This window comes from Rhinoderma darwinii, chromosome 2, assembly GCF_050947455.1.
Source record: "Rhinoderma darwinii isolate aRhiDar2 chromosome 2, aRhiDar2.hap1, whole genome shotgun sequence".
NCBI lineage: Eukaryota > Metazoa > Chordata > Amphibia > Anura > Rhinodermatidae > Rhinoderma > Rhinoderma darwinii.
The window spans coordinates 177820780-177845817 of record NC_134688.1 but is presented as its reverse complement, the minus strand read 5'-3'; the positions used below and the strand labels follow the sequence as shown (position 1 = coordinate 177845817).

Here is a 25038-nt window from a genome sequence, read left to right as displayed (position 1 = left end):
CAACGATTATACTTTTATAATTGCCATGCACAATTGAGCCCTTCATGCCATCAGCAGTCAGTACAGTAACTCTGATCCTGGCCGTTTAGCCCATTAGATGCCATGGTCAAGAAGACCACGGCATCTAAGCCATTAGACAGAGTGGGCCCCCCAACTGTGATTCGATTGGCCCCTCACAATCGCAATTGTTTTCCATTCTACCCACCAATTGTTTTTTTTTTTTTAACGTTTTTCAGTAAATTATATAGTACATTAAATGGAGTCATTAAAAAATACAACTTGCCGTCCAAAAAAGAAGCTCTCATATGGCAATGTCGACGGAAAAATTAAAAAGTTATTGCTCGGGATGAAAAAACGAAAAAGAAAAAAAAAAAAAAAGACTAAAATGGTCTGTTGAGGGAAAGGGTAAAATAATTAAACAACTGTGCTATGTTTGTAGTCTGATAACATGAAACTTCTACTGAAGAGTGAGCGTAACTAGGACACTTACCATATAGAAGGAAGCATAGAGTTTTGCAAGACGTAGGTTCGGTCCAAAAATAAGAAAATGCTCCGAATCATGATCTAAACAAATAAAAGACAGATCTTTTTCAGCTCTCTTAACGTACAGAACCTCTCTAAAAGCAATGCACTTCCTGTGGATCAAACCCAATCTACATGATAATCACATTTCTGGCCACCAAAAAATGAGAGACAATCTACCAGATCACTAAGGGCTCATGCACACATACTTTTGTATTGCAGTGTATTACTGCCTGTCCATGTAAAACGGAAAGGCATCTGCTAGGACATGCCTCCGGCATGATCTAGCAGGCATTCACTACAGGCAGACCTGGGGGCTTTTATTAGGCCCCCGGCTGCCATCGGATACACAGACACTCCGCGATCTTATCACCAGGTGTCGGTGGGAGAGAGAGGGAGGGAGCAGATGCGGTGCTCGCTATTGAGCGCTGCATCTGAGGGTTTAAACGGGTGAGATCGATACTTATATAGATCTCACACGTTCGAGCAGGGACGCTCCCAGCCCTCAGCTACTGAGCAGCTGAGAGCAGGGACATTTGACAGCTCCCTGCTCTGTTTACTTATTCTGATGCAGCACCGTGAAAAGGCATATGCATCAGAATAAAGCCCATTAGTGGCAGCCGTGAAAAGGCGTATTGGCGGTCACTAACGGGTTAAATACTTGTATTTCCCATAAAATAGCCATTCCAGAGCATCTTGTATTCCTCCTTGAAATGTATGAATAAATTGACAAATGGGTGTTACCATTCCCCTTGTCAAAGGGGGGTGTCCCTATAATATCATTTTGTCAGCACTGATTGGACAATCTCTGTAGGAACACACCCCCAACTGGTCACACCTAGTTGCCAATTTATTCATACATTTCTAGGAGGAATACCAGAGAAATGGCACAACGTAGAGTTCTAAGGGAAGATGCTCCAGAATTGTTATATTATGGATAATACAAGTATTTGCTAAAAAGAACATGTCAGGAGAGGTGACGGCCCTCTTTAAATGAATGGACAAGGATGAATGACTAAGCTAAGCTTGTAGGGATGTGTTCGACAACCAGCTTTCTGACTGTTTCCAGTGTTCAGTAGAAGAGAAGTAGTGTATTTACAATGTATTTCCGGTTTGTATATATCTACATATAAACTACATGTAATATGGTATGAGCATGCCCTCTAAATCTGTATAGAATTCAAGCAGCTAGGTAAACTTACCATTTGTCTACAGTGATCTTTCCAGCACAAGTTCACCTTTTTTAAAAACAGAAAGCTGTCGAGAGATTCTGTACAAAATCACCCAAGTTAAGGAAATGCAATGAAAAACAAATGGTAATTCAGGGAGAACATACAGAGTGATTCAATATAATACACAACTGTTTAATTCTGACATACAACAGCATACAATCTAGAGAGTGATGAAAAAAGCTACAATGATACAATGTGAAACCGGACATCCACCATCTCTGTACAAGTATACACCTGCTAATAAAGGATATTCACTGAACTGGTGGATCTGAGACTTCATATGTTCCTCACATACTTGGCGGAGTTGTTTATATAATGTATGTGAAACTTTATAAGAGCAGAGGTTTTCAACAGCCTAGAAAAAAAAGGAGATATAGAATTAATGCTGCAGAAAAAAAAAAAAAAAGACACTCCGCACATCCACCTACTATTCTAGGCTGATAGACTGAACCTACAGGAATGGTCAACTAGATAACCTTCACTTCTAGAATTCTTATCCCAGGAGAGTATAAAGTAAAAGTAATAAGTGGCTACATAAAAAACTTACCACTAATCTGCAAAACATTAGAATGCCCAAATCTCTAGCATTATGTATCCCATAGGCCTGCAACCTTTTTAATCTCATGAGCCATAATAAACTGTAGATCCAGGTACCTAGAACGCCAGCTCTCGTGCCCAAAGTTTAGACATTTGCAGAACTTTACAGATGAGGCATCGATGAGACAGCTAGCATCCTAAGTAACTGGAGCTACACTTTAAACTGGGATATCATTTCAGAGTCACATCATCTTAGGATAAAATATGGTTCCAAATTTTGTGCTTTACTTTGGCGGCAAAAATTCCCCAGTGCTCCTTTTCTGCGTTTCCCCTGTGCAAGCCGGTATTCACACAGTGGTTAATGAGAGATGCACACAAAGGGGGAGATGTATTAAGAAACGCCATTTAAAAATTTGTCGCAACTTTGGCTGTCTGTGCGACACTGAATGAATCCTGGCAGGTGCAGTTTCCGCCTTAAATAATAGTAAAAGCTTTGGGTCGTGCCTGCTGCTAAGCTCCGTACGGGGTAACTATTAGCTGTAAAGGGAGGGGCACCGCAAATGAAGAGGGGTGTCATACCTGATAAAGTTCTTCCAAGTTGTACTTTATAGAGGTGCTGCTCTCTATGGCGTTTACGGCTTCTTGAAGCTTCTGCCACGTGTCCTGAGTGTAATTATCAGGCAGCTTTGGTTTGTCTGGAAAAACGAGAATGATTGTACATGGAAACTGGAGCCAGGGGGCAATGTCACAATAATATTTCATGGGTTGTGGTTCACATTCTGAGCATGTGAGGAGCTTAGTGGAGGGACAACGCCATCCGCGGTCCCACACATTTACTATAAATTTACGCCAGAAACTGGCATAAATTATAGCGGAAATCTACAGCCTTAAAAGCGACAAATTTATTAAGAGGTGTGCACCTCTTAATAAATTATTTGCATCTTACTGCAGCTTGTTTCCTAATAGGGTTCAGGCATACACGGACGATATTGTTCCATTCGTGTGAATAGGGTTTTTTCTGCCGCCGGTGCATGGATTCCTGCAAGTTCCATTCAGATAAACAGAACAGATTTTCAGTAGCAGAAATTTCCGCAACAAAGTCTGCCGCGTGTGACTGCACCCCAACACCGTCAGTCTTTTTTTTTCAAATATATTTTTATTCAAAACCAGAACAGTTACAAGTATGCAATGTGTATCACACATACAATAATATATACACCAAATAACAATGTGTTCCAGCTTCAAAATTCTTTTTCATTTTACTTGTCATCATTAAGTTGCAAGGTATGCAGTAAAACAAAACACAACCAACAATTCCCTTCCCTCCCCCCAACTCTCCCCCATCTCGGTGAACATTTTCTTAACTGGCCACCAGCATGCCTAGCGTGCCCTGGATACTCTGTGAACTATACCATGATGTGTGTCGAAATGTGCGCATGAACATCCCTATCTCTGCTGTGGGATAATGTTGCTCTATGAATTTACGCCAAGTTTTAAAAAATTGTTCTGTAGACCTTTCTTTGTGTTTCTCTAGGTCCGTCTTATCATACCCCAATAAAGTCTTGAGAGTAATCACGACCTCCGCAATTTCCGGGACCGATGCCTGTAGCCAGTGACGCAAGATGCACTTTTTGATAGCCAATAAAGCCATATGCACTCCTTTCCGGGCCACTAGAGGTGGTCCCTCCCCCCCTGGATCCAAAGGAATATAGTGAAACAGCACTGCCTGTGGGCTTGCGTGCACCTCCTCCCCCCAGGTATCTTTAATAAATTGTAAAGCCCGATCCCAAAACGTGCGAATTTGTGGGCACAACCACATCCCATGAAGCAAATTGGCTTTGTGCAAGTCGCATTTTGGACAATTACGCAGATAATGTGCTGGAGCGTCCCTGTAGGATAAATTAAAGGCGTATGTCGCTCTGTGCATTAGCCTGAAGTGCATCTCACGCCACTGTTCATTCACCATGACCTTCCTCACCCTCTCCCATCCATCTCGTATCTTGCTGGAGATGTCTGGATCCTCCAGCTCCAACTCCCACGTTCTAAAGCAGGAAGTACTAAAGGAATCAAGATGAGCATTCCGAAGTTTACCATATAGACTTGCAAGGCTTCTCCCCGCACCACCCTGCGGCACCATCCCATCAAATGCTCCCCGTATCTCTACTCCATCAATATTGCGGACTTTGTTTTTACATAACCCCGTTATTTGAACATATTGCAAATATTGATTTTCCCTCAAATTGTATTTGCTAGAGACCTCCTGCCACGTAAGCCATCTCCCCTCCTCAACATTCATGAGTTGGCCCAGGACCTTGATCCCTTCATCTTTCCACTGCGAAAACAATTTATTCTGACTCCCCTGTGGAAACATAGGGTTATCCCACAACGGCCAGAATTTAGAAAGACCATACGGAAGACCAAAAAGCTTCCGCACCGCCTTCCAGGTGCCGATTGTATCTTTCAGCAACAGACTTGCCTTAACGTTATTAGGCAGTTGAGCATATGACATGTGTAGCAGGGCCTGCAGCGGAACCGCTCCCGCCAATTCCTGTTCCAGCTGAACATTGGAGTACATATTGGTGTTATGTATCCAATCCCCTATGTGTCTGCAGATGGCCGCTAAATTGTAGTATCGTATAAGTGGCAGCTGAATACCTCCATCCACTTTGGGCAGTGCCAGTTTTTTATATGCAATCCTAGGTCTCTTCCTTTGCCACAAGAATTGTAAAAATGCTGTCTGTAATTTCTGGTTATCTAGGTGCTTGATCAATATGGGTATGGTCTGCATTGGATATAACAGTCGAGCAAAGCTTATCATTTTTAAAAGAGCAGCCCTCCCAAACAACGACAATGGCAATGACGCCCATCGATTTAGTTCCTTATGGATTTTTTCAAACAAGGGTGAATAATTTAGTTTATAGAGAGAAGAGGGAAATTTGCCTATTTTAATCCCCAGGTATGTAATATACGATCTAGCTATTTCCACCGTGCCCTGCAAGGGTGGTCTTACCCCTGATTCCTTCAAGTAAAGTAATTGACTCTTTTGCGCATTGACTTTATATCCTGAGAAGGACCCAAAGTATTTTAGCTTCTCCAGCACCCCCCCCAAATGATCCCCAGGCGATTTCATAAATAACAAAAGATCATCAGCAAAACATGTTAGCTTGACCTCCTGGCTGCCAACCTTAATCCCTTCAAAATCTCTGGATGACAAGAGATGTCTCGCTAGCGGTTCCAAAGCCAAGTCGAACAGCAACGGAGACAAGGGGCATCCCTGCCTTGTTCCCTTCTGTAAATGTATCGGTGCTGACAAAAAACCTGCAGTGAACACCCTAGCTAGAGGTTCTGAATATAATGCTTCCAGGTAATTCCTGAACAATCCTTGTATCCCAAATCTATCTAAAACTAACCTCAGCCAATCCCAGTGTACATTATCGAAGGCCTTTTCGGCATCTAACGTTAAAAGTGCTGGCGAATCATGACCCTCCATATTAGAATTCCTCATTGCGTCTTGAACCGCCAAAACCGTGCGTATGTTTTTGACCGCCGACCTCCCCTTGACAAAACCCACCTGGTGTGGCCCGATCAAATTAGGGAGAAACATAGCCAACCTATCTGCCAGTATCTTCGACAATATTTTAACATCCTGATTTATCAAAGAGATTGGTCGATAGGACCCCGGGTTAGCCGGGTCTTTCCCATCCTTGTACAATACTTTAATATAAGCTACATTGCCCGACTTCAAAAATTCCTTATTTAACAGCATACGATTATACACCGGCAATAAAATGGGCGTGACTTCCTCCCTCATAAGTTTGTAGAAATCACTAGAAAATCCGTCTGGCCCTGGCGCTTTGTTATTCGTCAATGATTTAATGGTCGATATTATCTCTTGTTCCGTGATCAATGCGTTTAATGCTTCTCTATCAGAGTCCGAGAGAGATGGTAACGCTACGGAGTCCAGGAAATCCCTCCCCTCATTCCTCTCCGAAATGTCCTGTGCATATAGCGCAGTGTAATAATCTCCCAGTATATCATTGACGACTTTTGGATCTTTCTGTACTTCCCCATTCCCATCTCTCAACCCCCCTATGTGAGTCGGGCGAAATTGTCCTTTCGCCATTTTAGCCAGCAGGGAGCCTGATTTGTTCCCATATCTGAAAAAATGCGCAGTTGTTTGCTCTCTCTGGAACCTTTCTTTTTTATCCAGCCACCTTTCAAACTCTGCCTTTGCCGTGAGCCAGTCCCCCCTAAGCGCTAATGTCGAGTTTGCCAAGTACGCTGTGTATTTCATGCGAAGGTTTCTGCTAGACTCGTTATAATGTTTGTTGGTTTTCCGTTTAAGCGAAGCAACATAAGAAATGATCCTCCCCCTCAGCACTGCCTTGGCTGTGTCCCAAAACAAGTGGCTGTTTTCTCTATGAGCTTGATTTTCCTGACTATATTCCCCTACCCAGCCCTTCAAGCAGGATTGAAAGGATTCATCAGTTGCCAGAAATGACGGAAATTTCCACAATATATCCGACCCCCTTTTAAACGTATCTGCCAGGATCAAAGAAACCGGTGAATGATCTGATATCACTAAGTCCTCTATTCGAGCACTGAGGATCCTAGAGAGGAGCACCGGAGAAGCCATAAGATAGTCAATACGCGACCATGCGGTATGCGCATGAGAAAAATGAGTGAATTCTCTACCTAATGGAAATTGTGTTCTCCATACATCTACCATGCTCGTGGAAGACAATAATGGGGCCAAGACTTTATCATGTGTTCTTTCCACCAACATCCTACCATCCCCCCTTCTCCTGTCCTCTGTTGTACATAAGACCGAATTAAGATCCCCTCCCAGCAGAATCTGAGGTTCTTTATCCGCTAAAAGTTTTCCTTCCAGAAATTTAAAAAAGACCCGATTGTTGTCATTTGGTGCATATATACAGTACAGACTCACTCTCCCCATGGCACCCTCCAAGATCACATGCAAATATCTACCCCCCTCATCCCGCTCAAAAGTAACCACCGAACATTCAATTCTTTTGTGTATGAGAAGTAAGACGCCCGCCTTGCCATTAACTGCTGGAGAACCCATTACCGTGCCCACCCATAATTTACTCATTCTCTGGAAATCACGTTCCAATAAGTGGGTTTCCTGTAAAATCGCTATATCCGCTTTCAACTTTTTCAGGTGGCGAAGAACCATCATGCGTTTATGTGGGGACTGCAGTCCCTTCACATTCCATGTAATTACCTTAGGCATCTCACAGTAATGGCAAAGCAAACCTCATTCACCGAGACAGTCCCCCCCCCTCCTTCCCCCTCCCTAAACATAAAACAAAATTGAAACCCCAACAACAGATCATTATTACTTTCAGACTTCTCTTTTTTCGCACATTTTGGCGTGGAATCTCTGTGCATTCCACCTCTAGAAACTCTTTGGTATACCATGAACTCCCTGTATACCCTTAAAATATCAACATCACCTTACACTCCCACCCGACTCCTTGCAAGAAAAATTTCCTCAAGCCTCACTTCAGCTGGACCCTCCCCTGCCATTAACATCAGTAGACCTCAACCCCCGATGCAACGATAGGTATAACAATTCTATCTCAAACAATGTGGAACTTTAAAATAACATGAGATTTCTTCCATCTCCGCCTGGACAGTTCCCTTCAATCCGGGGAAGAAGAGGTGAGACCCCTCCTGATACTCCTGTTTCTGGAACGTCCCCTGCGAGGCAATCCGTCCCTGTGCGTCTGGCTACCACCATTATTGTCTTTAGACAAACTTTCCACAAATTTAGCCGCCTCCCCTGGAGAAGAAAACGATTCCATCCCACCGCCGGGTTCGAAGATCCTGAGAATGGCGGGAAACATCAGAGAGAACCGAATGCGTTTCTGGACCAGTAGAGAGCACACCGTGCTAAAAGCCCGCCGCTTACGTGTAACCTCAGCCGAGTAATCTCCAAACATTAAAATTCTGTTGCCTCGTACTCTCACTTGTGCCGATGACCTTCGGTATGCCTGTAATACATTCGTTTTATCCACATAGTCCAGGTACTTCACAATGACTGGTCGCGGTCGTGCTGGGGCGCCATCTTGGGTCACACTTCGCATCGGTCCCACTCTATGAGCTCTCTCCGCTCTCAGCGGGGCTGGCAATCCCAGCGCCTGAGGCAACTCCACCGCACACAACTTTAGCAGCTGTCCTGCTGGTATAGACTCTGGGAGCCCAATAATACGTAAATTGCTCCTCCTCGAGCGATTCTCCAGGTCATCCACTTTATCAACCAGTTGTAGATTGCAAGCTATCACCTTCTTCACCTCCTCCTGTGTTCCCGCTAGCTCATCCTCCAATAAACTGAACCGTTGTTCCAAATCGTTAAGCCTTTCCGCCTGAGCTGAAACATCCGTCTGAATTTGGTGCAATAATTTCGACACCGTCGCCTCCAGAGAAGCTGTAATATCTGGGGCTATAAGTTTCGCTACTTCCCTGGCCAAAACTCGACATGAAATGTCCATATTGTGAAACATAGTCTCAGGCTCACCTTCTTCCCCTTCTGGCTGCACCATAGGAGGTTGTGATGCCGAGCGCGAACTCGTACTCCTCGTGTTCCTGGCCGGCTCAGGCGCCATTTTCCCCAGCGGCATCATGTCGTCAGTCTGCAGGGCCTGTGATTTTAATCCTGGGGTCCCGGTTTTCACCAGATATCTCTCCATACGCCGGAGAGAAGCCTGTACGTAGGGTTATCGGCCAGCGGCCTCAGGTTAGGTAACCAAGCCTCGGGACCCCGGTTTTTGAGTCGGGTTAACGGAGCTCTCCTCACTCACGTCTACTCATGTGCGCGCCGGAACCGGAAGTCTCAACACCGTCAGTCTTAATAAATTCCCACTTATATATTTTGTACACGGAGGCTTCAACACAAACAGTAGTAGAACAATCATTGCAAGTATTTCAAGCAGATAAATAAATGATTAAAGGGGTATTCCTGTCCCTTGTCAGATTGAAGTAATTGCGCTAACCCACCATGATTAGCGGCAGAGCAAGAAGAAATGTAGTATAACATGCTGTCCATTATAAAGGAATGGTGACTAAATAAGGCCCTGGTAACATCTCGTTTCTTTTCCCTACGTATAGCGAGTCCATAGGGCTCCGTTAGCCCGACAGAGGCCAAAAACATATCCTTTTTGCCTCTGTCGTTATCATTTTGTTTTTATTCTTTTTGGTATAGCATAGTAGACTTTGCTATTACATATATACGTCGGGGGCTTTTCATGATGTATACGTTAAACACATTCTATAATAGCCTATGGGTGAAGGACGCCTCTGACTGAATCCCTTTTGGCAAATAGATGAGAATTATAGAAACGATTCTCCCATTGTATTCTCTATACCAGCGAGCCAAGAACAATGGCCAATTGATTTGTTTACGCCTAGTTCCGAACTAACCCTAATATAAATGTACTTATTAGATGGGCTACAATAAAACACACTTTATAGAAATCCAAAATCTTACCTTTAAAATTTTTAATGATCAGTTTTTTTGAAGCGGAGGGTTTCTCAGCCAATGCGGAACTTTTGGTCAGTCCGTTGGTATGGCTAACTAGTGTTGAAAAGTTTGCTTTTCTCTGAGCGTCTTGTTCCATGGCAGCGCAGTTCGGCACACCGCAAAAGTCGATTTCAAGTAGGTGCCCTCAATCAAGTGATTATCATGAACCACTTAGTTAGACTCTAGGGCATATAAAAGAGAAGGAAAACAGAACACAGCTCATCAGAAGACATTCTATACATATTAGGAGCATTCTTGATCTGTGGGTGCTCGGTAAAAAACTGTTCCTTATTCTTTTTGAGAGAACTTCAAAGTATCTATGATTATGATCTATGTGCTCAAGAACAAGTAGTAGCCTGGAAAGAAACCTACTTAGGCTGGTTTCTGTGGGCCGTGATGTGGATCACAGAAATGCATGAAGGGTACAAACGTTTTGCCTTAGGGTCCATCATTTCACTAAGTTCTAGGTGAATACAAACCCTAAGCTGGAACAAAAAGTTCACACTGTGTTAACCGAGTTAATATTAAATCTTGGTCAAAGTGCAAGCATGGCCAATAGAAAATAATATGGTTCTTAGAACCTTTACCTCTGATACCGAACGTTAGAAGAATTAACAGAATACAAAACAGGGACACAATGTGGAAATGCCTTCCCTCCCTTTAATATCAGCAGAATCCAGCTGTGTTTCAGGGAGATTGCGTTGCAGTTGTGACAACCCTTCTCTCCATAAGCGGCATCTGTATTCTGCTGCTGGTGAAGGGGGGAGAGCAGCTGCAGGGAATTCGAATGCCTTGCAAATTCTCTCCAGGTTGTAAAAACAATTATTTGGGTAAGGCCAGGGCCCTAAACAGACTTTTAGTAGTAGGGTATGTTCACACACACTAATTACGGACGTAATTCAGGCGTTTTTGCCCCGAATTACGTCCGCAAAAATGCGGCTTGAAAGCGTTGACAAACATCTGCCCATTGAAAGCAATGGGCTGACGTTTGTCTGTTCACACGAGGCGTATATTTACGCGCCGCTGTTAAGTGACGGCGCATAAATAGACGCCCGCGTCAAAGAAGTGACCTGTCACTTCTTGGGGCGTAATTGGAGCTGTTATTCATTGACTCCAATGAAAAGCAGCGCCAATTACGTCCGTAATGGACGCGGCGTTCAAGCGCCTGCACATGCCGTTACGGCTGAAATTACGGGGATGTTTTCTCCTGAAAACATCCCCGTAATCTCAGCCGTTACGGACGCTGTCGTGTGAACATACCCTTAGACTATTTTTCTTTAGGCCTCCTTCACACACTGGCAATTTAAACTGCATAAAAAAAAACAACAGTTTTTGGTAAAACGTAACAGTGATTTTTATGATGTTTTTATTGCCATTTTTGGAGGCGGTTTTCATTTACCGTCATTTTATGCATGCTTTTTTTCTGGCGGTTTTGAATTCCTATAGAGAAGTCTATGGGAAAAACGCCATACCTATGGCATGCTGCATTTGGAAAAAAAAAAAAGCCACTGGCCACAAAATTGCTTTACAAACACCACAAACCAAAACGTTGTATGTAGTGCTTTTGATATTTTACTAAACGTAGTGAGTAAATCCGGCCATTGCGTAATCGAAAACCTTAATGAGCAATTTTCAAGCGCTTTTCATGTTACTCTATGGAGGAAAAAAGTAGCGAATCCTTTTTTTTTTTTTTAAAGTGATTCAAAAAATAAATGATAAAAAAAAAATATTCCTAGCAACTCTTGACTGAAGCGATTTTGAAGAAATGTTCATGCTACTAAATGCCTTTGTAGGGAATTTTTTTGTAGTGAGGGATTAAAAGTCTAGAAGTAGCCCTAGCTTTAAAGGTAAATATGAGGGAATTGCTCACAATGCAATCCCCTAATATTTTAGTACAAAAAGAACTACCAAAAATGTTACCTAAAAACTACCCTTTAGGCCGGGATCACACATGCAGTTTGAAACAGTTTTTTCGAGAAAAGCCAGAAGTCGATCCAAAAGGAATGAAAGGTATAAAGAAAAGACTGATGTATGTTTATTTGGTGTACACTCCTGTGTTTGGCTCAGAAAACAAGCCAAAAACTGCATAAAAAATATGTGTGTGATCCTGGCCTTAGAGCACATGAAAAAAACCATGTGAACCCAGTTTCAGCTGCTTACTTCATTGCAATGCTGATGAGAGCTTCAAGTTAGGATGAATTTGAACGGACATTTGGAAAATCCATTCTCCTGTCATAATTCCCCAAAATCAGGAAGGGATCCTGAAACAAGGAAGAAGGGAAATGTTCCCATAGAAAGTATTTGGGAGCACTTCCCTTCTTGCTATCAATTCTTGTTTCTGGGGAACAACAATGGACGGGAGAACAGATTTGTCAATGTGATTCGAAGCCAAAGCCACGTTACTCCTATATCCTTCCAACTCTTCCAATTCTGTGCTCTGGCTTTGTTATAAGGACACAGTGTGGATCTAAATCACCATCCACATTAACGTACATGTCACCTGTAACTATTCAAGTCATTTAGGATTTGGACTATTATTTGGTACCACAAAAGGTCCTTATGAAACAGCTGATCAATGACAGGAGACAGACAGGAAGGGTTGTCAGGGGGACATAGGAGTAGAGCAGCTGCAGGCCTGTAAACGCAAGAAATGGCAATGATTTAAACCAATAAAAATGGAACATTTTGCATATACAATAAAGGGGCATACATAACATTCCTGGTAGGTTTCATTTAAAGTAGTTGCAATGGTGGAGCTTCACCTTCATATTCCATTAAGACTAAGTAGTATAAGATAAAAGGAAATGTCAGTATCTATGTGGGAGAAACTGAAACAGAAATGAACAGTAAGATTGGTGTCATAACGTTGGATAAAGCCACCACTTAAAACTGCATAATAGATCAATAAATCATCCATTTTTTCCCTTAGTAAAAAAAAATTTTTGGGTCATTTTTGCCATTGACAAAAGATTTGTTTTAGTTTCCGTTATTTTTTAAGGCTCCACTTACCTGATTCCCCCCACCCCCCCTCTACAAAAAAAGTGTATATGTTTGATATCCATTTGGGTCTGTCGCAGGGTCTGTTCCTGCAGGCTCTGCTAGATTGGTGGGTGTCTAAGGGCCCGGGCCTCCACCAATCCCAATTTTTGACATGTCCCTATGACAGGTTCGAGGTTAGTTTAAATGACAGTGTAGACTGGGCTTTTTGTCTCCCATCACACAGATCCAATACAAGTAAATCAAAACGGATTCAGATGCTACACATTTGGATCCATTCACATTTACATTGTGGCGGATAAACTGCAAGACCGCCCCAAGCAGCAGCCGACCGCCCCTTATTGACTTACTTATAATGGGGTCTGTCGGGTTCCGTGCATGCCGACTGAGCCCCGGATGCAGATGTGAACAACGAGTCTGATACTTTAAGATAAATGCGTTTGTGGCATAAAGTGTGAGAACAAATGTCAAAAGTGAGGCCTCATGCACGCGGCTGTGACCGTAATCATAGCCCGCGATTGCGAGCATGGCCAGCCACCGACGCCCGCGGGCCGAATTTTTGTGCCGTGCTCCTATACAAAGTATGGGAGCACAGCCTGCAAAATCCGAAAAGTAGGACATGCTCCATATTTCCCGGCACGGTTCTAGGGCACGGACACCTTACCATAGCGCTACAGAAAGGTGTCCGTGGCCAATAGAACCAGGCGGGGCCGGAACTGCGGACCATATTGCGGTCCTCAATTCCGGAGTTTTCCCACGGTCGTGTGAATGGGGTCTGAATGTGTATAGGGGCTCTATTCACACCACGTTTTGGCAGTATGTATCAGGAATATATATTTATACAGCAGATTACTTCCACAAGAGCTATGCAGAACGGACACAACCTTATCGCTATGAAAACAAAAAGACTTGGCCCTGTCAGTGTCCGCCCCTCCCGTATATCTGTAGCAGAGACAGATGCAGGGCGATGGGGACAATCGGCACCTGAAAAAGGGATAAGCAGAAATATTGCCGCAGCCTCCCATACGTCATGCCTAGAGCCCTGGTGGGGAGATCCCCTAACAAAGGCTACACAACAAGTAGATCCCATACGGAGAAATGACAAGAACTCTGATGTGACATTTGTGCGCAATTCTGAAAAGAGCTTCAGAAACACACGGCGGGATATTTATCAAAACTAGTGGAAAGAAAAATGGCGCAGTTGCCCATAGTAACCAATTAGGCTCCTGCTTTCACTTTCCAAAGGGCCACAGAGAAATTAATTTCTGCCTGGTTGCTATCGGCAACAACCCCACCTTTCCCTTGCGGCAATTTTGATCAATTCCCCCATTTTCCCGTGTAAAGCCGAGAGTAAATAGGAAAGTGACAAATGCAGAAGTGGGGAATTAGGCGCAGGTGACCTTGTAACCCATTAACTTCCAGCGGCCAGTACTGACACTGTGATACAGGTGCCCAATTGTGTCTACACTAGGGAAACTAGAAAGTGGATTGCTTTATGTGCCATAGGCATAACGTGGGTGCATCACAGCAAGCCGTGTATGCCTCCCCGTGTTTACATACAATACCACTACATGACATAGGAGAAGCCGGAGCAGGTAAGCAGCGAGGGGCACTAGGGTGCCTACTACTAGTAACCACCCGGTGCACGACTGTCACCTACTCCACCTTATAGTGCGGGGGAACAATATTACCATACGACAGGCCTCATGTGTGAGAGCCTTGGCACATTACTGACAAGCACGCCACTGGTGAGATATCTGGGCATCCCCAGGCTACACTGACTATGTGTGGCGACCCACTCTTCCGGTAACACCGGGACCAAGCACCGCTACATCTCGGGGACTCACCAAGCAGGCATCGCGCATGCGCCATGAAGTCTCTCACCGCCAGACATTACTGATGACGCGTGAGTTCGATGCGCAGGCGTACTCGGTGTCAGGTAGTACCAGATTAGGAGGTTCTACGTCATCAGTAGTCGCCGACGGTGAATATTCGGGGCATGCGCTGTCCTATAGGGTAAGTTTAGTTGTATGGTCGATGGTGATCTATCACTCTGGACTTGTATTTTGTGAACAGTTTATGGTAGTCACATGGGCAGTGTGTTTTAGTGGCACTGACATTCATTCATTGCTCCCTATGCCTTCAGCTAGGCATTTAGTTTGGGCATTGGCCAAGAGCCCATTACCGCTGAACCATAACAGCCTAGGAAGCTGTGCACCCATCATTGTAGGAGATCAGGGATATACACCCCCAAGTAGTACTCTTTTCAAAGGGTCGTGTCCTTCCAAAGTCACAAGCTCCCCCCCCCCAGAGCCCAGCAAGCTCTCCCCCCCCCCCAGAGCCCAGCAAGCTCTCCCCCCCCCCCAGAGCCCAGCAAGCTCTCCCCCCCCCCCCCAGAGCCCAGCAAGCTCTCCCCCCCCCCCCAGAGCCCAGCAAGCTCTCCCCCCCCCCAGAGCCCAGCAAGCTCCCCCCCCCCAGAGCCCAGCAAGCTCCCCCCCCCCCCAGAGCCCAGCAAGCTCCCCCCCCCCCAGAGCCCAGCAAGCTCCCCCCCCCCCCAGAGCCCAGCAAGCTCCCCCCCCCCCAGAGCCCAGCAAGCTCTCCCCCCCCCAGAGCCCAGCAAGCTCTCCCCCCCCCAGAGCCCAGCAAGCTCTCCCCCCCCCAGAGCCCAGCAAGCTCTCCCCCCCCCAGAGCCCAGCAAGCTCTCCCCCCCCCCCCAGAGCCCAGCAAGCTCTCCCCCCCCCCAGAGCCCAGCAAGCTCTCCCCCCCCCAGAGCCCAGCAAGCTCTCCCCCCCCCAGAGCCCAGCAAGCTCTCCCCCCCCCCCCCAGAGCCCAGCAAGCTCTCCCCCCCCCCCCCAGAGCCCAGCAAGCTCTCCCCCCCCCCCCCCCAGAGCCCAGCAAGCTCTCCCCCCCCCCCAGAGCCCAGCAAGCTCTCCCCCCCCCCCAGAGCCCAGCAAGCTCTCCCCCCCCCCAGAGCCCAGCAAGCTCTCCCCCCCCCCCAGAGCCCAGCAAGCTCTCCCCCCCCACCCAGAGCCCAGCAAGCTCTCCCCCCCCACCCAGAGCCCAGCAAGCTCTCCCCCCCCCCCAGAGCCCAGCAAGCTCTCCCCCCCCCCCAGAGCCCAGCAAGCTCTCCCCCCCCCCCAGAGCCCAGCAAGCTCTCCCCCCCCCCAGAGCCCAGCAAGCTCTCCCCCCCCCCCCAGAGCCCAGCAAGCTCTCCCCCCCCCCCCAGAGCCCAGCAAGCTCTCCCCCCCCCCCCCAGAGCCCAGCAAGCTCTCCCCCCCCCCCCCAGAGCCCAGCAAGCTCTCCCCCCCCCCCCAGAGCCCAGCAAGCTCTCCCCCCCCACCCAGAGCCCAGCAAGCTCCCCCCCCAGAGCCCAGCAAGCTCCCCCCCCCAGAGCCCAGCAAGCTCCCCCCCCCAGAGCCCAGCAAGCTCCCCCCCCCCCAGAGCCCAGCAAGCTCCCCCCCCCCAGAGCCCAGCAAGCCCCCCCCCCAGAGCCCAGCAAGCTCCCCCCCCCCAGAGCCCAGCAAGCCCCCCCCCCAGAGCCCAGCAAGCTCTCCCCCCCCCCCAGAGCCCAGCAAGCTCTCCCCCCCCCCCAGAGCCCAGCAAGCTCTCCCCCCCCCCCCAGAGCCCAGCAAGCTCTCCCCCCCCCCCCCAGAGCCCAGCAAGCTCTCCCCCCCCCCAGAGCCCAGCAAGCTCCCCCCCCCCAGAGCCCAGCAAGCTCCCCCCCCCCCCAGAGCCCAGCAAGCTCCCCCCCCCCCAGAGCCCAGCAAGCTCCCCCCCCCCCCAGAGCCCAGCAAGCTCCCCCCCCCCCAGAGCCCAGCAAGCTCTCCCCCCCCCAGAGCCCAGCAAGCTCTCCCCCCCCCAGAGCCCAGCAAGCTCTCCCCCCCCCAGAGCCCAGCAAGCTCTCCCCCCCCCAGAGCCCAGCAAGCTCTCCCCCCCCCCCCAGAGCCCAGCAAGCTCTCCCCCCCCCCAGAGCCCAGCAAGCTCTCCCCCCCCCAGAGCCCAGCAAGCTCTCCCCCCCCCAGAGCCCAGCAAGCTCTCCCCCCCCCCCCCAGAGCCCAGCAAGCTCTCCCCCCCCCCCCAGAGCCCAGCAAGCTCTCCCCCCCCCCCCCCCCCAGAGCCCAGCAAGCTCTCCCCCCCCCCCAGAGCCCAGCAAGCTCTCCCCCCCCCCCAGAGCCCAGCAAGCTCTCCCCCCCCCCAGAGCCCAGCAAGCTCTCCCCCCCCCCCAGAGCCCAGCAAGCTCTCCCCCCCCACCCAGAGCCCAGCAAGCTCTCCCCCCCCACCCAGAGCCCAGCAAGCTCTCCCCCCCCCCCAGAGCCCAGCAAGCTCTCCCCCCCCCCCAGAGCCCAGCAAGCTCTCCCCCCCCCCCAGAGCCCAGCAAGCTCTCCCCCCCCCCAGAGCCCAGCAAGCTCTCCCCCCCCCCCCAGAGCCCAGCAAGCTCTCCCCCCCCCCCCAGAGCCCAGCAAGCTCTCCCCCCCCCCCCCAGAGCCCAGCAAGCTCTCCCCCCCCCCCCCAGAGCCCAGCAAGCTCTCCCCCCCCCCCCAGAGCCCAGCAAGCTCTCCCCCCCCACCCAGAGCCCAGCAAGCTCCCCCCCCAGAGCCCAGCAAGCTCCCCCCCCCAGAGCCCAGCAAGCTCCCCCCCCCAGAGCCCAGCAAGCTCCCCCCCCCCCAGAGCCCAGCAAGCTCCCCCCCCCCAGAGCCCAGCAAGCCCCCCCCCCAGAGCCCAGCAAGCTCCCCCCCCCCAGAGCCCAGCAAGCCCCCCCCCCAGAGCCCAGCAAGCTCCCCCCCCCCCCAGAGCCCAGCAAGCTCATGCCTGCTGCCTTTATTTGTGGGCATAGAATCCTACTCCTCTCGCTTTCATGCATCAAATAGTAAAGTTTGGATATTTAGATGCATTTTGGGGCAATGAGTAAATGAAAAAAAAAAAACAATTAGAAAATATGCACATATGTGGAAAGATTGCTTTCTTTTTGCCTATCAGGGTATGGAAACAGGGAATCTTCTTCCCCATGATATCTAATAACATCTACTAATAATGTAGCCTTTGCTTCCTTGTGTGTACCCAGCCTGAGTTCCCAATCGACCATGTGAAATGTTGGGCGGTATCAGGATATAGTCTCCAAGTCTTTTCTCGTGCTGCACCAGTACTCTGGATTGCATTACCCAGGACAGTCAGATTCATTCCTAACATCCATAGTTCAAAAGCTTGCACTAGAAACACGTTTTTAGGCAGAGCCTACCATATTCCATAAATTGACCGCTGTCCTTTTCACAGCACTATTCCTCAATACCTGACCTCCTCATTCAGCAGTATCCCCCACACTCCTTGCACCCTAATGCACTTCATATCTGTCATACACAGATACTGGCTGGTGACCGGCTCCTGCAGCTTTATTTCTACTACCCTATGAGTATAAAAAATGGCTGGACTGTTGTACTGCGCAAGCACTTTTTTACATTTTGTGTTACCTCCTATTTCCTCACAGATTGTAGGGATGGTCCTCTTGCCAGCAGGGCCCACATGTTCTCTCTGAATTGTAAAGTGCTGTGGAATATGTTTCCGACATATAAAGATTTTTTTATTATTTTTACTATAATAAGGAGATAGGACTGTGAAACGGGATTCTTTTTTTATGGAGCAATCTGTAGTTTGGCCACTAGATGTCACCACATGTGAAATAACAATATTTCATGTTAAAATGGCAAATTATGCCTATGTAGTTATGCAAACACCAATACCAAAATTATGGCACAATTATGCCCTATAACTGTGCCCACACTCTTACAGGTTCACACGTAGCGTAAATACGGCAGATTTTTCCCAACGGTCTTAATCGCAGAAAATCTGCAGCATAATACAGTAGCCGCAAAGTGGATGAGGTTTGAACAAATGTCATCCACACGCTGCGTAAATGATAAGTGCAAAAAACGCTCAAAGAATTGATCTGTGGTGCATTTTTTTTAATCTGCAGCATGTCAATTGTATTTGTGTAATTGCTTCTTTTTTGTTGCTGGTTTTCCCCATTGAATTCAATGTGGAGGTAAAACCCGCAACAAATAGCAGATGTTGCGATTTTTTTTTTTGCAGCAGAAAAGCTGCAGCATAATTTGGTGCGGTTTTTCGTCCGGAATTCCTTGAGGCTACCAGGATGGAGGCGCTATGTGCTTTTGCGCAGCGTATCCGCCCTATGTGAACATAGCCTAATAGTGCCATGTAAGAAACTCTCCTCATTCTAGTTCTTTTATAGTTACATAAAATGTAAAGTACTTTTGTGGATACTGTACCTATTATTTTGTACTGATTATGAGTTGCATGATGTTTTCTTCCCCTTTTACATTCAGAGCGAAATACCAACAAGCGAAAGGGGAATACCAACGTTTTCTGTCTAGTTCATAAACCAGCGCCACTTTTCAGAATTGAGCATTAATAGGGTTTTGTACGTCTTCTGATTAAAACGTAGCACATCACATTGCAAAATCGTCTCATATACAACACATGCTTCACACACTGCACAATATTTTTGTGACTATTTGTTATGGTTGCGATATTTCTGTGTAGTTCCCTACAGATCTATTACGTTTCTGCCATTTTTTTCTAACAGGACCTGTGTTTCTTAATTTGGAGGAGAACAATGGCACATATTACCATCAATCAATATTTACAACAGGTACCATCATTATAATTTTTTTGCATTATTATAACAATGGGAAAAAATGAATTGTGTTTTGAGAAAATGACTTACCAGTTTCGATTGCTGAAACAAAGCAGCAGAAATGTCCAGGGTTGCCAACTGTCCGTAAATTTACCAACACTCCGTAAAACTAGAAGGCATTTTTCCAGTGTCCGAGAAAATTAAAGTTATTGCGTCCATGATTTATTAATTCTTTTAAGCTGGAGGAGCTTGTGCAGGTTATTGAGATTATCATCATTTTACAGTACATGCCCCTAATGTGTTCATATTAGTATCTGACCTATTGACGTGTATCATGTATTGTATTTGTCATTTATTTTTTTCTTTTCCAATTTGTCCGTGAGAAATGTTGACTGTTTGTTTGGATAAGTTGTCCAGAAAATAGAATAGAACAGTAAGGCTAAGTTCACACTTGCGTTGTATAATCCAATACTTTGATCGGTTTTTAGATCAGAGTAAGGATAAAAATGTTTAGTTAATTTTTAATTGCATCCATTTGCGTCCGTTATGTTAGTGATCCGTTTTTTTGTGACGGAGATAAAAGTGTAGCGTACAGGACTTTTACTCCGTTCAAAAAACGAATGTTTAACAGATGGGTTATTTTTGTCATTGGTGTCAATATAAAACGAATACAAACAGGTTGTAATCCGTTTGCATCTGTTATTTTAATTTCAATAGGATTTTTAGCTAATCTGTATTTATCCTTATTCTGATCTAAAAACGGATCCAAGTCACGGATTATACAATGCAAGTTGTGCTTCGCCTTAGCAACCCTAGCTATGTTCCTTAGGGCTTATTCAGACGAACATGTAATACGTCCCTGCTACGCGCGTGATTTTCACGCGCGTCGCACGGACCTATATTAGTCAATGGGGCCGTGCAGACTGTCCATGATTTTCACGCAGCGTATGTCCGCTGCGTAAAACTCATGACATGTCCTATATTTGCCCGTTTTTCGCGCATCACGCACCCATCGAAGTCAATGGGTGCTTGAAAACCGCACACGGACGCACTTCCGTGTGCCACGCGTGATGCGCGCTACAGTAGACAAAACTATGAATGAAAACAGAAAAGCACCACGTGCTTTTCTGTTTACAAACATACAAACAGAGTTTCATAATGATGGCGGCTGCGCGAAAATCACGCAGCCACGCATCATATGCTGATGACACACGGAGCTTTTATGGACCTTTTGCGCGCGCAAAACGCCGCGTGTTAATCCGGCCTTAGGCTGAGATCGACTTTGCTCAGCTAGGCAAGGCAAACGTAATCTCGCGAGATTACGCTGTAAATTGTAATTTAAAACGAGATTACGTTTGGAAATCTCACAGAAAAGATTCAGAAGTGTCAGGATTCTGAGTAAACATCACGTCCAGGCTGGTAGTGATGTATATTCATTATCAGGACACTACAGTAATGTTAGGGTTTGTGTAAGTGACTGCACTAGCGATATAACTATATCGCTAGTGCAGTGTAAATGAATGGAGAGACGTGTATGACGCTGATTGGTCAGCGTCATACACTCCTCTGTACAACGCCCACTTGGTCTAAAGTAAAACACACCCACTTGGGCATTAAGAAACTCATTAGCATAAAGCTAAAAATCGTTCATAAAGTGGTAAAAATAGATCTTTTTTTAAAATAAAAAGCATTACTGTCACCTACAATACAGCGCCCATCTCCTTATATAGGAGATAGAGCACTTATAATGTGGTGACAGAGCCTCTTTAACTGCACTTTATGAATAGGGTTTCATATAATCCTATGCACTACAGTGTAACATCTGGTTGCAGAACCGCTGTGTATGTACAAGTTTCCTAAGAGTTCTGGTTGTACTCCTTTTCCAGATTTTCCAGATCGTGTAAGATTTTTCTAACAGCAAAAATTACATTAAACTAATAGAATAATAAGCAATGATTGGCGCTGTAATGTAGATAACAGCAGGGGTTTTTATTTTGAAAAACGATAATTTTTGAGCAAGTTATGAGCAATTTTAGATTTATGCGAATTAGTTTCTTAACAACCAACTGGGCGTGTTTTTACTTTTTACCAACTGGGTGTTGTACAGAGGAGTGTATGAGGATGACCAATCAGTGACCAATCCGTGACCAATCAGCGTCATACACTTCTTATTGTTCCAGCCCAGCTTCTTTCACTGCACAATCACACTGTAACAATAAGAAGTGTATGACACTGATTAGTCACTGATTGGTCAGTGTCATACACTCCTCTGTACAACGCCCAGTTGGTAAAAAGTAAAAACTAAAAACACGCCCAGTTGTCTTTTAAGAAACTAATTAGCATAAATCTAAAATTGTTCATAACTTGCTCAAAAATGATCATTTTTCAAAATAAAAACCAATGTTGTTATCTACATTCCAGCGCCGATCAGATTATGTAGGAGATAGGGAATTTATAATTTGGTGACAGAGCCTCTTTAAATCTCCTTGCTGCAGCGATGGTGTGCCCATATACCCACGTGACCGCTGCCGCCAATCAATGGTTAACCCTAGCTTAATAAACACTGCCCTTCATATCAACTTGGCTATTTATATTGCATATCTTGTCTACACTACAACATTTTGTGCAATTTTTATTAGGACAAATCACATTTATAATCTTACACGTTTCTATAAAAATCTCTATAAAAACTGGTCTTGATGATAAAGGGTTGTCTGGTGAGAAAAAATTGATGGCCTATCCTCTGGATGGGCCATCAGTATCTGATCCGTGGGAGTTTGATCCATGGGAGATCAGCTGTTTGAAGGGGCACTTCTCCCATTCACTTGCATGGGAGGAAGCTATAAAGCTGTGAATCGCCGCTACAAGTGTCACAGGGGTTTACAGTATGGAGTAGCATAGGCAGCACAGGCCGGAGCGCTGCATCCCCTTCAAACAGCTGAACGGCGGGTGTGCTGAGAGTCGGACCCCCACTGATCAAATATTAACCCCTTCCCCCTGCTTGCATTCTGGGCCCTAATGTCCAAGCCATTTTTTACATTTTTCCATTGTCACATTCGAAGAGCTGTAACTTTTTTATTTTTGCGTCGGCATAGCTGTATAAGGTCTTGTTTTTTGCGGGACGACTTGCAGTTTTTATTGGTACCATTTGAGAGAAGATGCGACTTTTTGATCACTTTTTAATCACATTTTTTTTAAGTCAGGATTAACAGAAAACAGCAATTTTTCCATTGTTTTTTATTTTATTTTTTACGGCGTTCACAGTGCGGGTTAAATAATGTAATAGATTTATAGTCGGGGTCATTACGGACGCGGCGATACCAAATATGTGTAACTTTTTTGCTTTATTGTATTTTTTTTTAATAGTAAAGCATTTTGTAAGGGGAAAAAGTGGGTTTTTCATTTTATTTTTTTTTTCACTTTTTTAAAAAATTAACTTTATTAAACTTTTTTTACTTTTATACTAGTCCCACTAGGGGACTTCACTATCCTCCGATCGCTATTATAATACACTGCAATACTTTTTTATTGCAGTGTATTATTGCCTGTCCGTTTAAAACGGACAGGCATCTGCTAGTTCATGCCTGCGGCATGATCTAGCAGGCATTCGCTCCAGGCAGACCTGGGGGCCTTTATTAGACCCCCGGCTGCCATAGAAGACACTGACACTCGGCGATTTTATCGCCAAGTGTCGGTGGGAGAGAGAGGGAGCTCCCTCCCTCTCTCCAAAACCATTCAGATGCGGTGCTCGCTATTGTGCACCGCATCTGAAGGGTTAAACGGGTGAGATCGATACTAATATCGATCTCACCCGGCACAGCAGGGACGCCCCCAGCCCTCAGCTGCCTCTGGCAGCTGAGAGCAGGGAGATTTGACGGCTCCCTGCTCTGTTTACTTTATTCTACAGCAGCGACGTAGAATAGCGGCGCTCTAGAATAAAGCCCATTAATGACCGCCGTGAAAAGGCTTATCGGCGGTCATTAAGGGGTTAATAGCCTATCCTGTGGATAGGTCAACAATTTAATCTCACCGGACAAACCCTTTAATTGTGTCTATAGTGTGAAAATGGAATCTTTTCGCAATATAAAATATTTTTTTCTTTTATTTGATCTGTTGGTGTATCCTAGAAAGTGCAGGTTTTAACCATTCCTATGATATTTATTTTGACATTAGAACATTTTGAATAAAACAGAATTGATTTCTGTGTATTGTGTAACAATATAGGTGTCAGAGGTTATTGAAGCGAAAGATGGCAGTACGTGTTCGGAGCTGGCTTCATTTAGACATGCACACATTGCAAACCCACGGCTACAGGTAAGAAACCGTCACTGTTGTAACTTTAGCATATTTCCTTCTGTCGTATTTAATACTGGCATTTTTTCCCTTTTCTTTTTTCTTATTTCATTATGATATAATATTGGGGCTAATTACTTTATTATATTCCCATGTTGCCTTTTTACTTCATACAATGGCTGCTGCACAAATAGTTGCGAGAATGTCTGCAGAAGAAGTTTTATACTTTACATGACATTGTATTGGACACATTAACAGTCAAGTATCTTTTACATTTTCATCATTCAGTTGTCGGCTCCAGAAGACAAATGTCAGCAGATGTTGGAACCTCCCTATGATGAAATGTTTGCGGCTCACTTAAGGTAATGAATATAGGGCCACTTTCACATGGCAGTATTTTGGTCAGTATTTTGCATCGGTATTTGGAAGCCAAAACCAGTAGTGGGTCCAATACACCCAAGAGGTGCAAATCTTTCCATTATACTTTTTCTCTGTCTAGATTCCACTCCTGGTTTTGGCTTCCAAATACTGAACAAAATACTACCATTTGGGGCCCCTCCAATACCCCCACCTCGTTCCCGATCATCGGCCCATATAAAACAAGCACAGCGATAAGCCGACAAACTAAAAAATGCTCGTTTGTTGGCTGATTGCATCTATGATGCGGCAGTAAAAATCTTCTTTGCTGACCGCACATCTCCCCGATGTGCTGCCGACAATCATGCAAACTGGATGGGGATGATCATTGTCATTTGTCCCCTTACAAATGGGGCTCCATGTAAATAAAGCTAACCAAGTATCGATCAATGTCCTATATCGTAGATCAGTGCTAATTTACTGGTGTAAAAGGGGCCTTATCTAGAGTCCATACAGGTAGTCTGAAATCCACCTCCTGACTCATCATCGGTTCTGACTGCTGCTCTATCTCTGAAAGTGTGATCTGCCCTCATGCAGCACTGATAGTCAAAATCAGGTGACAGCTTTCTAAACTGCGAATGGAATAGCCTATTTTGCTTGCAGAGGTATATATTTCTTATACAGGTTGCAGGATAGAGCATGAGGCTGGATTCACACGAGCATGTTCGGTCCGTAAAGGACGGAACGTATTTCGGCCGCAAGTCCCGGACCGAACACACTGCAGGGAGCCGGGCTCCTAGCATCATAGTGATGTACGATGCTAGGAGTCCCTGCCTCGCTGCAGGACAACTGTCCCGTACTGTAATCATGTTTTCAGTACGGGACAGTAGTTCCACGGAGACGCAGGG

General features: G+C 45.9%; 2 protein-coding genes across 5 annotated transcripts in view; one reads left to right on the top strand and one right to left on the bottom strand.

Annotated features, from left to right (window-relative positions):
* Window positions 1–14780, bottom strand: part of CUL4A (cullin 4A) — a 69272-nt gene extending 54492 nt beyond the window's left edge. The window contains exons 1-6 of one of the 4 annotated variants that reach the window (XM_075852534.1): window positions 14679–14780; window positions 9802–10016; window positions 2871–2986; window positions 2006–2109; window positions 1725–1794; window positions 491–564 (exon numbers count right to left, since the gene is read on the bottom strand). In XM_075852534.1, the coding sequence (XP_075708649.1) occupies window positions 491–564; window positions 1725–1794; window positions 2006–2109; window positions 2871–2986; window positions 9802–9931 (494 nt within the window). In that variant the 5' untranslated portion in view covers window positions 9932–10016; window positions 14679–14780. The other 3 variants (XM_075852537.1, XM_075852535.1, XM_075852536.1) reach the window with 3 other exon arrangements.
* PCID2 (PCI domain containing 2) overlaps window positions 14743–25038 on the top strand; it is a 43453-nt gene continuing 33157 nt past the window's right edge. The window contains exons 1-4 of the mRNA XM_075852539.1: window positions 14743–14847; window positions 19430–19495; window positions 23705–23794; window positions 24062–24135. Coding sequence (XP_075708654.1) covers window positions 19460–19495; window positions 23705–23794; window positions 24062–24135 — 200 coding nt within the window. The 5' untranslated portion in view covers window positions 14743–14847; window positions 19430–19459. The remainder of the gene's footprint in view (window positions 14848–19429; window positions 19496–23704; window positions 23795–24061; window positions 24136–25038) is intronic.